At 43.5% G+C, this 15,360-nt stretch overlaps 1 protein-coding gene across 1 annotated transcript; it reads right to left on the reverse strand.

Moving 5' to 3' along the window:
• Window positions 1-977: 977 nt before the first annotated feature.
• Window positions 978-10,167, reverse strand: LOC310783463 (LIM domain transcription factor LMO4-B). The gene is made up of 5 exons (XM_083644327.1): window positions 10,020-10,167; window positions 7,544-7,769; window positions 5,388-5,484; window positions 3,521-3,664; window positions 978-1,384 (listed from the first exon to the last, which is right to left on the reverse strand). Exons 2-5 carry the CDS (start codon window positions 7,744-7,746, stop codon window positions 1,376-1,378), a joined length of 453 nt encoding a protein of 150 aa, XP_083500453.1. The 5' UTR covers window positions 7,747-7,769; window positions 10,020-10,167; the 3' UTR covers window positions 978-1,375.
• Between the last annotated feature and the right edge of the window lie 5,193 nt (window positions 10,168-15,360).

Genomic DNA, 15,360 nt, shown 5'->3' on the forward strand with positions numbered 1-15,360 from the left:
ACAGGTACAGGGTGTATGAAAAGTCATGGTAACCTTTCTACAGGTAAAGGGTGTATGAAAAGTCAGGATAACCTTTCTACAGGTACAGGGTGTATGAAAAGTCATGGTAACCTTTCTACAGGTACAGGGTGTATGAAAAGTCATGGTAACCTTTCTACAGGTACAGGGTGTATGAAAAGTCATGATAACCTTTCTACAGGTACAGGGTGTATGAAAAGTCATGATAACCTTTCTACAGGTACAGGGTGTATGAAAAGTCATGGTAACCTTTCTACAGGTACAGAGTGTATGAAAAGTCATGGTAATCATACAGGTACAGGGTGTATGAAAAGTCATGGTAATCATACAGGTACAGGGTGTATGAAAAGTCATGGTAATCATACAGGTACAGGGTGTATGAAAAGTCAGGATAACCTTTCTACAGGTACAGGTATGAAAAGTCATGGTAACCTTTCTACAGGTACAGGGTGTATGAAAAGTCATGGTAACCTTTCTACAGGTACAGGGTGTATGAAAAGTCATGATAACCTTTCTACAGGTACAGGGTGTATGAAAAGTCATGATAACCTTTCTACAGGTACAGGGTGTATGAAAAGTCATGGTAATCATACAGGTACAGGGTGTATGAAAAGTCATGGTAACCTTTCTACAGGTACAGGGTGTATGAAAAGTCATGGTAACCTTTCTACAGGTACAGGGTGTATGAAAAGTCATGGTAACCTTTCTACAGGTACAGGGTGTATGAAAAGTCATGGTAATCATACAGGTACAGGGTGTATGAAAAGTCATGGTAATCATAGGACACTTTTTTCTTCTCTTGTTGCACTAGATTGTCCGTACACACAAGGTGGTGCAGAGGGGTGAACCAAGTCACGGGTTTGAATCCCACTTTCCGTCAAGCCGTTTTCACAACTCGAGTTTCCCTATGACCTTTGGAAGCTTTTTCGGACACCCCTTTGATTTCTAGCCTTGCCGCCCGGGCAAAATCATATTGTAAAATGCCGATCCTGTATACAAGGTCCCAGATTAACATAATACAACATCAGGGGGGCGGGGTTAAACATGCCACATGGCACAAGCAAAAACCGGCAGTCAAGCGTCCATTCAGGTCGGTTTTATCCGTCGTGGCTTTTCCCTCCGACGTGTCCTTTTAGTCCAAACAGGCCCCTCGCCAGTACATGTAGTTGACACACGTGAGTCTCTGGGCACGGTGGCACAGACCACCTTAACATGGAACACAACATAAAAACGTGACTATGTATGCGGTAGGTAGGTAGGTAGGTAGGTATGCTGTCTCTGGTACGGGATCATCTCTGGACGAGGAGGACAATCCACGACAGCGGCATCAGTAGCGGGCGAGGGAGAGTGAGGTCGCTCAACATACCTGCAGCCAAAACACAAGCGTAAGAGCCATGCTGAGGAAGACACAATCTGTCCACATGTATGGCCTCCTGTAACATCTGCTAATGTGCATACAAGAATAATAAAAAATACAACTCTCTATACAATAAGAAAATACAATAAGATACATCATTTTTTATTATACATAACCTATTATTCTGATACATATCATATTAGGCTAATGTGTGCAAACAGCGTAGGAAGCAACTGACTTTGTCATATGTTTCGATTTTTGATCATTTTCTCACTATTTCATACTGCATATATTTCATACTGCATATAGACCGTTTTCACAGAATTGTGTTGATAGAGAACAGGTTGAGACCTCGCTTATTTCCTGTCAGTTATAGTATGAGAAAACAACAGGAAGTCAGCGAGGCGGCAATTTAGAATGTTTATGTTGTCAAGTTAAAACATCCAGATTTCCTGTTTTTCACCTGCTTTCATATTTTTTTCTTCTTGATCTCTTTCATTCATACATTTGGACATGCCACAGTCTAGTGTGGAAACAGGCACATTGTGATAAATACCTCCCATTTGGCTATATTCTTATTTTTACATACTTTTCTTAGCTGCGTGTAATTGATATGTTAATCTAATTTATTTCCTGCTGCAACGACCCCATTTTCAACTGATTTAATCTTTGTCAATTTCAGTGAACACCAACATACAGCATGTGATATAGCATGTGATACTATACGTTCATAATGGAGGACCTTTGTGGAAACATTCTCATATTAGTTTCAGTTTCAGTTAAAAAAAGCAACGTTTAATTAAAGGGGAGGGGAATTAACACTGTGAAATACCATATACTGTGATACCATACCCTACTGTAATACCATACCAACTGATGCCATACCCTACTGTAATACCATACCAACTGATGCCATACCCTACTGTAATACCATACCAACTGATGCCATACCCTACTGTAATACCATACCAACTGATGCCATACCCTACTGTAATACCATACCAACTGATGCCATACCCTACTGTAATACCATACCAACTGATGCCATACCCTACTGTAATACCATACCAACTAACAACTAACAACGACGAGTCTGCCTACAGAAATGAGGTTCAGAGGCTGGAGGAATGGTGCCGCGGCCTCAACCTGGAGCTCAACACCAAAAAGACCAAGGAAGTGATTATAGACTTTCGCAAGTCAAGCCACCACAACCACTCCCCCCTGTTCATCAACGGGGAGGCAGTGGAGATCATCACGTCTTTTAAATTCCTTGGTCTGACCATCACAAAGGAGCTGTCTTGGAGCGCCAACACAACCGCCATGATTGGCAAAGCACAGCAACGCCTCTTCTACTTAAGGAAACTTAAGCATGAAAACCTCCCACAGAGGCTCCTAGTGAACTTCTATCGATGTGCCGTCGAGAGCGTGCTGACATACTGTCTGTCAGTGTGGTTCTCCAGCTGCACCAAAGCAGACCAGCACGCTCTGCAGCGCGTCATCAAAACGGCGGGCAAAATCATTGGGACCTCGCTCCCGGACATCCACTCCCTCTACTCCTCCCGCTGCCTGCGCCGTGCCCTCAGCATCATCAAGGACTCATCTCACCCGGCTCATCACCTGTTCGTCCTCCTGCCCTCAGGTAGGAGATACAGGTCCATCCGCTCTAAAACTTCCAGGATGCTTAACAGCTTTTTCCCACAAGCTGTCAGCCTGCTAAACACTACCCCTCGAAACACAACACAGCCCAGCCCCCCCCGAACAATGAACTCTGACCAACTTTGACTGTTTCACACTCATTGCTCACAAACTCTGTACAACATTCTGGACTCACTGTTTACATGCACTACTGAACAGTCACTAACTCTGATGCCTTTATAGAATAATGTATTTATTTATTGTATGTATTTATTATTTGGGCCGATGCACTTTACCTGGTGTTGCACTGTACGTCTCAGGGAGATGCTTGTCTATATCTCGTTGTTGGAGCAATTTAACAATGACAATAAATATACTTGAACTTGAACTTGAACTGATGCCATACCCTACTGTAATACCATCCCCTACTGTGAAATGTAATATGGTTCCATCCCTCACTGACATGAGGAGAATGTACATCCTGCACCAAACAGACAGCAGTCCTCTCACCTTCTGGTCTGTCTGAAGTGGAGGCAGGTGGCTGTTGAGCAAGGCAGCGCCGGGCCTGTCGTGCTCACAGAAGATTGTACCGTTGACGTAGTGGAAGCGATCGCCGGGCATCAGTCTGTTCCTACAGGTGGCACAGCTGAAACACTGGGGGGTCAAGGGTCAAGGTTCACTAGTTAGTCCATCAGCAGCGTTTAAAGGCGTACATAGAGGTCAGTCAGAGCGCCAGCATGCATTTCAATTTCTTTTGATACAGCAAGACTTAAACCAATACTATAGAAATTGATATGAGAGTGAGGATAATTATTGGTCAATCTGAAATATACAGTAAGACTAGGGCTGCAACTAACAATTATTTTCATTATCGATTAATCTGTAGATTATTTTCTTGATCAATCGATTTGTGACTAATCCATTGACTGATCATTAGTCTATAAAATGGTGAAAAATATCGTTCGGTGTTTCCCAAAGCCCAAGATGACGTCCTCAAATCTCTTGTTTTTCCCCACAAACCAAAGATATTCAGTCATAGAGGAGTAAAAAAAAACAGGAAATATTCACATTTTAGAAGGTGGAATCAGAGAATTTTGACTTTTTTCCCCTTAAAAAAACAATTAATCAAACGATCAATCGATAATCGATTATCAAAATAGTTGTCAATTAATTTTCTGGCGTTGGACTAATCGATGAATGGTTGCAGCTCTAAGTAGGACTGAGCTAAACTGAAGCTTTGATCTGAATCAAAATGTCTCGTTTGTTTGCAAAATGCCTTTTAAACATCAAACAGCTCCATGTTTTCAAGGGGAAGACAAACAGGAAATGTGCTGGGACAGTCACGTGACTTTGTCAGCTGGGACACCGGACAGTCACGTGACTTTGTCAGCTGGGACACCGGACAGTCACGTGACTTTGTCAACGCTTTGCCAGTCAAACTAAGCAGCGCCCGTTCACACCATACGCCCAAGCAACGCTCAACCTAAACTCAACCTACGCTGAACCTACGCTGAACCCACAAGTTTCATTTAGCTTGTTAACCTTGTTAACAGGCGAAGCCGTTCACACCAGCCGCGCGCGTGGCTTGCTCAAGCCGCGCGCGCGCCTTGCTCACGCGATCGTTCAGGATTCAGTCCTATTTTCCAAGCGTGAAGCTGCCATGCATGAAGTGAATGGAGGGGGGAGGGGCCAGTGGAGCAGCTCCGAGCCCGGTGCTGAGGAAAGGAGAGTGTCTGGTGTGACCGGTTGGTTTAGGCGTGAGCTCACCTTCAGCGTGAGTCAAGCTTCAGCGCTGCTTATGTTAAGCGCCTGGTGTGAACAAAGGCTAAGGCCCAGGGGCCAGAACCGGCCCGCCAGAGGGTCCAATCCGGTCCACAGGAGGACTTTGCACAATGTAAAAATTGCACTGACAAGTCCTTCAATCCAATGTGATGCACATGTGAAGGCTAAGAGGTGCCAGGTTTCAGGTGCACGTTAATAAATATGAAGTAGCCTATTCATGTTTTCTGTATTCATCACTAATGATCAGGTATTTTCAGCACCTTTGACGATAGAGAATTGCACAGTTACAGACAGTTGAGATAATCCAGTATGTGAAAACATGTTCTTTTCATGTATACCTGTCATTGTTTACATTTGGAGGTGTTATTTCTAAGTCATTATGCTTTGATTTTCTTTGTTGTGTCGTATGTGAACTCAAATGAATGTGACACCGCTGAACTAAGGTAAAGGCGTACGAGGCAGGAATCATCGGGGAGGCTGTGATTTCTCCCTCTCCCAATATCGAGCCCGCCCCGTTGAGTCTCCGCCCCCGCCCAGATGTTTGTGTCAGACGAGCAGTGGGAGACGCAGCGCCCCCCAGAGGCCAGGGGCTTACCTTGAGGTGGTAAACGTTCCCCTGTGCCCTCATCACCATCTCGTTGGCTGGGATCGACTGGCCGCAGGCGCTGCACGCCCCGCTGTGCCCGAACAGTCTGCAAAGCACACACACACGCATGCACGCACGCACACACACACACACAACATGCAGGCACGCGCGCACACACACACACACACACACACACACACGCACACGCACACACACACACGCACACACACACACAACACGCACCCACGCGCATGCGCACGTGCACACACACACACACACACGCACACACACACACACACAGGCTTTAGCTAAAACATGGCAGCTTCGTTCATCCCTACCTCCTTCAACCCAATCAGCAGAATAAAATGTCAGCCTTGAACGTTTCTGCATCTCAATGTAGGTTTGAAACAAAATGGTGGTTCATTTGAAAACCCCGCTGCCTTTCCCACGTTAAACTGTGGCTATGTTTAGGCAAGTTAAACAGCTTGGTTATGGTTAGGGTTATGGTTTGAGTTATAGTTTGAGTTATGGTTAGGGATATAGTTTGAGTTATGGTTAGGGATATACCGGTAGTTTGAGTTATGGTAAGGTTTGTAGTTTGAGTTATGGCTAGGGTTATGGTTTGAGTTATGGTTAGAGATATAGTTTGAGTTATGGTAAGGTTTGTACTTTGTAGTTTGAGTTATGGCTAGGGTTATGGTTTGGGTTATGGTTTGAGTTATGGTTAGGGTTATGGTTTGAGTTATGGTTAGAGATATAGTTTGAGTTATGGTAAGGTTTGTAGTTTGAGTTATGGTTAGGGATATAGTTTGAGTTATGGTAAGGTTTGTAGTTTGAGTTATGGCTAGGGTTATGGTTTGGGTTATGGTTAGAGATATAGTTTGAGTTATGGTAAGGTTTGTAGTTTGAGTTATGGCTAGGGTTATGGTTTGGGTTATGGTTAGAGATATAGATTGAGTTATGGTTTGGGTTATGGCTAGGGTTATAGTTTGGGTTATGGTTTGGGTTATGGATAGGGTTATGGTTTGGGTTATGGTTAGAGATATAGTTTGAGTTATGGTTTGGGTTATGGCTAGGGTTATAGTTTGGGTTATAGTTTGGGTTATGGATAGGGTTATGGTTTGGGTTATGGTTTGGGTTATGGATTGGGTTATGGTTTGGGTTATGGTTTGAGTTATGGCTAGGGTTAAGGTCCTTACACATCGGGAGCGTTTTTTTCGTGCGATTAATTTGCACGTCAATAATATTTTCCGAACCTATATCAGTCAATGCAACCGTGCATACCAACGGCAAAGTTTCGCTGAGCGTTATTGCGGCGTTTATTTTTTCGAACCACGGTCGATTTTTCAGAAATTCGCTTCCGACGTGTACACATCTGTGGCTGTGATTGACAGGTGGGTCAAAACTCGCATCGCAATTTCATGCCGTATATTCGCATCGCTCTTGATGTGTAAGGACCTTTAGGCTTCAATAACATAAATGTTAAATGTGACTCTCAGTTGAAATGTAGACTTTGGCAACCTGGGGATCGAACACGGCCACCCTGACCACAACACCCTACTGGCCATAGGGAATATATATGTATATGTATATATATATATATATATATATATATATATATATATATATATATATATATATAAATATATATATATATATATATTGTGTGACAGGGACAGTACAGTAGCCACGCAGAAATGATGTGACCCAACTCAAAAGCTCACTGCAATCGGTGAACACAACCTTTTTTCAACACAACCGATAGGTTTTTTTGCCGATAGGCCGATTGCAGTCAACAAGGCCAACATCGGCCGATACGGATATATCGGCCGATACGGATATACGGCCGATATATCGGCGCATCCCTATCAATAGCAGACTCTATGACGTGTACAACATTGATAAACACGTATCTAAACGTGATATGGACGTATTTTGGTTTCAGAAACGTGATATTCTACGTATGTGTGAATGGCAGGATCGTACAATGCAGACATTGTATGTTGGGGAGCAGGCTGTTCTTCCTCCCCCCCCCTCTCCTGATGTAGTCCCCCCCCCCCCCCCTCTCCTGATGTAGTCCCCCCCTCCCTCTCCTCACCTGATGTAGTCCCCCCCCCCTCCCTCTCCTCACCTGATGTAGTCCCCCCCCCCCTCCCTCTCCTCACCTGATGTAGTCGCTGCGGCAGAGGATCATGCCTCCCTTGCTGTAGCAGGTGGAGGCGATGTCGCCCAGCTGGGCGTGGCAGCACGAGCACTTCAGGCAGCGCGTGTGCCAGTATCGCTCCATGGAGAAGAGCAGGAAGCGGTCTGCGATCTTCCCCCCGCAGCCCGCACACGACCTGGGCCCTGACGCCTGGCTGTTCACCATGCTGCGCCCTCACTGGCTCTTGGCTGGGCACAGGCAGGAACAGGAAGTTATCATTTTGTCAACTCATTTTTGATGTAGTCTCTTAGTCTTGTGTGTCAAATGTCCTCGTGAGTTTTTATCATATTTAGTCAACCTCATCCTGTTTTTGGTAGTCAACATTTTAGTCGACTACAAATTTTACGTTGAGCATAATTGGGCCGAGTAGAAAGTACAAATATTTGTGTGGGAGCAAAAGTAAAAAGTTGTCAAAAAAATGAATAGTAAAGTACAGATAACTGAAAAGCCTACTTAGTAGTTAGTACAGTAACAAAGTATTTGTACTTATCTACTTCCCATCTCTGTGCAAAGGTCAAGTTACACCGTGGGGCTGTGCGGGTGGCTTTGGGTGGGGGGGAGGGGGGTCTCCACAGGTTGGGTTTAGGCAGTGGGTAGGTGGTCTCCACTGTAGTGTAAATTTCGTTGGCTATTTTTAATGTAGTCTTAGTCTTAGTCCTGTGTCAAATGTCCTTATTTAGTCAACATCGTCCTGTTTTTATTTAGTCAACTTTTAGTTAACTTGTTTCTTTACAATTTCCAAACTCATTGGAAAGATCTATGAATCTGTTATTATGGAATAGTATTAAGGTTTGAACATGAAATACAGACATATTTAGAGATATTGTTTAGATTTTGGATATTGTAATATTGTGATATGGCCTATTTTAAAGGCTATATTACATTAAAGTAATTTAATTTTCTGAACTCACCAGACTGTTCTAGCGCTTCTATTATTTGCATTTACCCACTTAGTCATTATATCCATTTTACTGAGACGGATGCATGATATATCTGCGATCATACCGGTATCGGCCGATGTTAGTCATTTTTTAATATCGATATCGGGTCCGATGAGCAAAATAACAGCGGGATCGGCCAAAATGTTCATATTGAGAGGAAACAATGTGCTAAATCTATGATTTATGGGCTTTTCCAAATGTTTTGGAAAAGATAAAGACAGAACTTTTTCACATTCACAGTGTTTACATGTGTTTTTCACTATGCACAAAATGTTATTATCATAGAAACTTGTTTTTATAAAGATCATATTGACATTGGAAAATATCGGTTATCAGCAGCAATGTTAATATTGGTTATGTATCAATGCATGTGTTTCTGTACATATCACTGAGTTCTGATTCTATTGGTGGTTATTTTATGGAACTGACTGATAACAGAGCTCAGGTAACAGGTTGATTCCAACCATAAACCGCAGTGAAGAAAATAGATTTCCACAGGAACTCATTGATATTTCACTACATATCCAGATAAACGTCACAAGAAAAGCAAATATCACAGCCTTGTTCATGAAAATACCAGCAAGTAGAAGCTTATAATGACTAATAAGCACGACTAGGGAAAAACTATCTTTGGCGTCAACAATGTACAGTATTTTCTGTGTGTGTGTGTGTGAGAGACACACACACACACACATACACACACACACACACACACACACACACACACACACACACACACACACACACACACACACACACACACACACACACACTCACTCACACACACACAAACACACACAAAAGACAGTGAGAGAACCATTCAAACAGAAACAGTACACATTGTTATATTATACTGTTATACTACAATGTACTGTACATTATGTTCCTCTGAACGTACACTTTTTGAGTAGTAGGCTACAGGAAGTGAATATATCTGTATGTAGCCTATGTAGGTGTGTGTAAATGAGTGTGTAGACTAGAGGTAGGATACCTCTACACACTCTCAAGTAACACAATACTGCAGATCCATAGCCTACCTGTGTAATGTCATTACGCATAATGTTTATGTGTATTAAGGTATGTAGCCTACGTGTATGTGTGTGTGTGTGTGTGTGTGTGTGTGTGTGTGTGTGTGTGTGTGTGTGTGTGTGTGTGTGTGTGTGTGTGTGTGTGTGTGTGTGTAACGCTGTGATTTAAACGGATAAAAAAATTCCAATGTTGCTTTGGCAACATGAGTAGAGTATTTATTTCTTCATGCCAATAAAGTTAATTGAATTGAGAGAGAGAGCGACAGAGAGACACAGACACACAGAGACAGAGAGAGAGAGAGAGACAGAGAGAGAGAGAGAGAGAGAGATGAAGTCCCCAAATGTGACTGTTGGAAAAGTGCCAGTTTGGAGACAACATAATGCTGATAAATAGACAGAGAGCAACACTGTAGCAGTATGTTGCCTTCAGTGTTATTCTAGTAGCGTAGGAGAGTGACGTCGCTCCTACCTTGACGAGCCGGAGGGTTTCCTGTGGAGAAGTTTGAGAAGCCTGGACACGGAAAAAAGGAAGAAGAAGAAGAAAATGGGGGGAGCGAGGGGGGAATCCGCTGGCTGAAGTTATATAAGCTTGGTCAGAGTTGCCATGTTGTGTCTTCCGGCAGAGCAGAGCATGGCACAGCAACACAGACAGAGAGAGAGTTGGGGGAAAGTGTGTCCAGGAGCCGCGGAGACACACAGCTACATGCAGCCGAGAGGAGGCGACCTGAGGCGGCTTGGCTTGTCTGTGTGTGTGTGTGTGTGTGTGCGGGTATGCGCCTGCCTTCATCCGTCTCTACCGTCTGTCTGACAGCAGCGCTATTCATCACATTGCGCAAGAGCCTATTTAAATGACCGAGTGGTGACGTAGCCTACATGAAGCGCGCGGTGGCCAATAGGCACACAGTGGGCGTGGCTACAGTCAAAATGATTTATTGGGTGTGTAGTGGGTTATTAATATTCACGTTCACACCCATTTACCTCCCCATAGGTTTCACCAGCATGTAGGGGCTGTGTTGACATGTATGGGAATCGGCAATAAAAATAAATTATGCTACAAGATTTTACTTATGTTTATGTTTGACATGTAGGCCATAAATTGTCCTGCAGCCTTTAATGTAAGTGTGCAGTAAACACATGCAGGACATGTGACACAAAGAAGGAAAAGAAAAAGAACAAAAATCCACTGTCATAAATGTTGTACATGCATTGATTTGCAATGGAAACAAGTGAAACCGACCGGGTATAACACACGCACACACACACGCACGCACACACACTTTCATTTTGAAGGTCTGTGTGTGTTTTGCGCTGAAGGTCTATGGCCTTTTATTTTGAAGGTCTGTGTATGTTTGGGGTTTTTATTTTGAAGGTGTACGGGCTTTTATTTTGAAGAGTTTGGGCTTTTATTTGGAAGGTTTTGGGCTTTTACTTTGAAGTATCTGAGCTTTTTTTTTTAAGTTCTGAACTTTTGTTTTGAAGGTTTGGGCTTTTATTTGAAAGGTTCTCAGTTTTTATTTTGAAGTTTCTTGCTTTTTATTTTGAAGGTTTTGAGCTTTTATGTTGAAGGTGTGTGTGTGTGTATGTGTTCTGGGATTTTATTTTGAAGGTTCTGGGCTTTTATTTTTGAAGGTTTCTGGCTTTTATTTTGAACGTTCTGGGCTTTTATATGGAAGGTTTGGGCATTTATTTGGAAGGTTCTGGGCTTTTATTTTGAAGGTTTGGGCTTTTATTTTGAAGGTTCTGGGCTCTATATATATAAAGGCCGTTTCACACAGATGTGGTATGAAATGTCATGTGAAATTGCGTGCAGATTTTCCGCATTGCAACCTATACACACAGGTCCAGTGTGAATCATTTGCATTCCCACGCAGTGGTGTAGTCTACGTGATACGCAGGTACGGCGTATACACACTGCGAAATGACTTGCGTATGCACACTGGGAAATGCGCTATGATACGTATCGTTTTCACTTTCCATTCACAAAATTCACCCTGTGCGCTCTGTGTGTTAGAAAGCGCACAAATAGGCGTCCTTTTTAGTCAATGAGGGTGTGTACACAGGGCGCCTCAACGTGAACCTTGCGTATACCCACGCCTCGCCTGAGCTGCGCCGATTTCATCGTTTAGGCGTGAGTTCTATTTTCAAGCCGACTAGGCGCATGAAGGCAGACTTTTTCTGTCAAGCCATGAAGGAATAACGCGACAATATCCGTGGGGAATGGCAAAGTCAATTGAATTTCAAAATAAAATGGTGTTACAGCGTTGAGCAGAGAGAGAGAGAGAGAGAGAGAGAGAAAGAGAGAGAGAGAGAGAGAGAGATTGACGGGTGGCTATCACGTGGGGCTTTCTCCCCGTTGGTAAACAAATCTTCAGGAGAGAGAATAGCGACCGAAGAAGCAAGATGAAGCTGATAGCTGAAGCTATTCTGTAAATTTGGGGAGGAACAACAACAACAACAAAATTGGTCGAATCTCCGCCCACTTCCGGCCGAAACCACGCCCACTTCCGGTTAAGGTCAAAGTCAGTATACCCTCTGAAAAAAGGTAGACTACACCACTGTTTCCACGTTCAATTTCTATCAATGGAAAAACAGTGAGAAGAGTAAATGGAGTCAAGCAGTAGCAGCGGACCCCAAAATTGATGCTAAACTGCTAGTTAGCACTTGGATACAAGTGGCTAACGTCAGCTCCATCCATTTACAGCAAGTAAATTACGTTACATAACAGCTACATTACCAGCTGATGGGCGATCTAAAGCCATATTGTCCTTGATTTCATTGTTAAGCGCACACACACACACACACACACACACACACACACACACACACACACACACACTGTCAGAGAGAGGGGGGGGGGGGGGGGGGTTGAGGAGAAGGCAGGGTGAGACCTGCACACCTACACCTCTTACTTCAACACCTGAGTCTGGGTGTGATTTTGTTTAGTGGGCAGAGTTAGGTTTATCTGTGAAATAATCAATATTTGAAAGTCAGAAAGTCGCTAGAAGTTGCTAGATGACATCACATGATAATTTGCATAATTATGTTTATCAATGTCTCCAATCTGGATGACCTGCAATTTTCTGCTCCTAAATTCGGACAAAACCAAAGTTATTGTGCTTGGCCCTAAAGCACTGTAGAGAAACATGATCTAATCATATAGGTATTCTGGATCGCATTACCTTGGCCTCCAGCTCCACCGTAAAGAATTTGGGAGTTATTTTTAGATCAGGATTTGTCCTTTATCTCCCACATAAAACAAATCTCAAGAAGTGCCTTCTTTCACTTACGTAACATTGCAAAAATCCTGTCTGCACATCCTGTCTCAGAAAGATGCAGAAAAATGTGTCCACATTTGTTACTTCAAGGCCGGATTACTGCAGTTCTGTATTATCAAGTTACCGCAAAAAGTCCCTAAAGACCCTGCAGCTGATTCAGAATGCTGCTGCACGTGTTCTAACAAGAACTAGCAAAAGACATCATATTTCTCCCATGGTAGCCTCTCTGCACTGGTTCCCAGTCAAATCCAGAATAGACTTTAATGGTCAGGCAGCATCATATCTTAAGAAGCTCATAGCACCTTATTACCCTTCTCAATTGAATGTAATGTCCAATGAATCACGTAATGTGAGGTCAGAGGTCAGGCTGTGGTTCAGTGCTTTGCTCATGGGTGGATTGACTGGTCTCAGTCACACCAACCTGTTGTGTTGCCCTGCTTGCACTGCTTACTGAGTGCCAGCAGAGGGCAGCATCGTATTATGTTGCACTAAGCATGTAGAGTTGGTACACCCTGTTGTATGAGTTTTTGATATGGATGCAAGAATACAGGACTATAAATAAATACATTCATTCATTCATTTATTTATTGCAAATATCTTTTAAAACATTACTTTCAAATGAAAGTAACTAGTAATATGTAGTATATTACATTTTGAAAGTAACTAGATAAAAAAGTAGGAAACATTGCAAGTGCAATACAAAAAAAATATATATATATATATATATATGTGTGTGTGTGTGTGTGTGTGTGTGTACATGAGTGGAGGAGTGTTCTGTGGATATTAAATATGAGTTTACATTGAATTTCCATGAAATTTACAGTCTGAGTTAAATAGGCGTTCAATAAGCAGTGAATTTACATTCATTTACAGTCTAAGTAAACAGGCATTAAATTAGATATGAGTCAGTGGGGGCAGGGGATGAGCTGGGTTCAGGAGGAGGTAGTGGGGTTTGTGGGAGGATGTTGGTGAGGTCCTTGGTGGAAGGGGTTTCCGGGCCTTGTTGGTGAGGTTGATGGCGGTTGGGAAGAAGCTGTTCTTGTGGCGAGTGGTTCTGGTCTTGACAGAACTCAGTCTCTTGTGTTTTAAAGAGATTGTGACCGTTTACTCGTAGACATTTCAATGAGTCTTGACGTCACCGTCTCACTCTCACTCCAGGTTAAATGCTCTTCACCTTTGTGGACATGTTGACTTTTGCTCCAGTAAAGATCTCAGCTGTGCCCACAGTTTGAATGAGGATGACTCATCTTCCACACATTTGTTTTCAGCACAACAGGCTGACGTTACAGGACAGAGACAACACACAGGAGAGAGACAACACACAGGACAGAGACAGCACACAGGACAGAGACAACACACAGGAGAGAGACAACACACAGGACAGAGACAGCACACAGGACAGAGACAACACACAGGAGAGAGACAACACACAGGACAGAGACAGCACACAGGACAGAGACAACACACAGGAGAGAGACAACACACAGGACAGAGACAACACACAGGAGAGAGACATCAACACACCACAGAGACAACACACAGGACAGAGACAACACACAGGAGAGAGACAACACACAGGACAGAGACAACACACAGGACAGAGACAACACACAGGAGAGAGACATCAACACACCACAGAGACAACACACAGGACAGAGACAACACACAGGAGAGAGACATCAACACACCACAGAGACAACACACCACAGAGACAACACACAGGACAGAGACAACACAATGACAGAGACAACAACACACCACAGAGACAACAACACACCACAGAGACAACACACAGGACAGAAACAACAACACACCAGAGACAACACATAGGACAGAGACAACACACCACAGAGACAACAACACACACCACAGAGACAACACACCAGAGACAACACATAGGACAGAGACAACAACACACCACAGAGACAACACACCAGAGACAACACACAGGACAGAGACAACACACAGGACAGAGACAACAACACACCACAGAGACAACACACCAGAGACAACACATAGGACAGAGACAACACATCACAGAGACAACACACAGGACAGAGACAACACACAGGAAAGAGACAACACACCACAGAGACAACACACAGGACAGAGACAACACACCACAGAGACAACACACCATAGAGACAACACACAGGACAGAGACAACAACACACCACAGAGACACTGTGATGTACAATTTCATGACTTTTCCATAACTGAGCCAAGACCAGAATCAATCATTCGATTCCTTCCTGGTTCCTGGTTAACAAGGACACTGAAATCAAAGTGCCTCCGCGGCGCGGCGCTTCTGCCTCGGAGACGTTTCTGGTGTGTTCCCGCCGTGACTGTACTATGTACTGTGTACTGTGTACTGTGTAAATGGCCTGCATTTATATAGCGCTTTTATCCAAAGCGCTTTACAATCAGTAGGTAGTCTACATTCACCCATTCATACACCGATGGCGGCAGGCTGCCACGCAGGGTGCCTACACACCATCAGGAGCAAGGAGGGTTAAGTGTCTTGCCTGAGCTAAA

Source organism: Poromitra crassiceps (genome assembly GCF_964638095.1).
Source record: "Poromitra crassiceps genome assembly, chromosome: 10".
Classification (NCBI taxonomy): Eukaryota; Metazoa; Chordata; class Actinopteri; order Beryciformes; family Melamphaidae; genus Poromitra; species Poromitra crassiceps.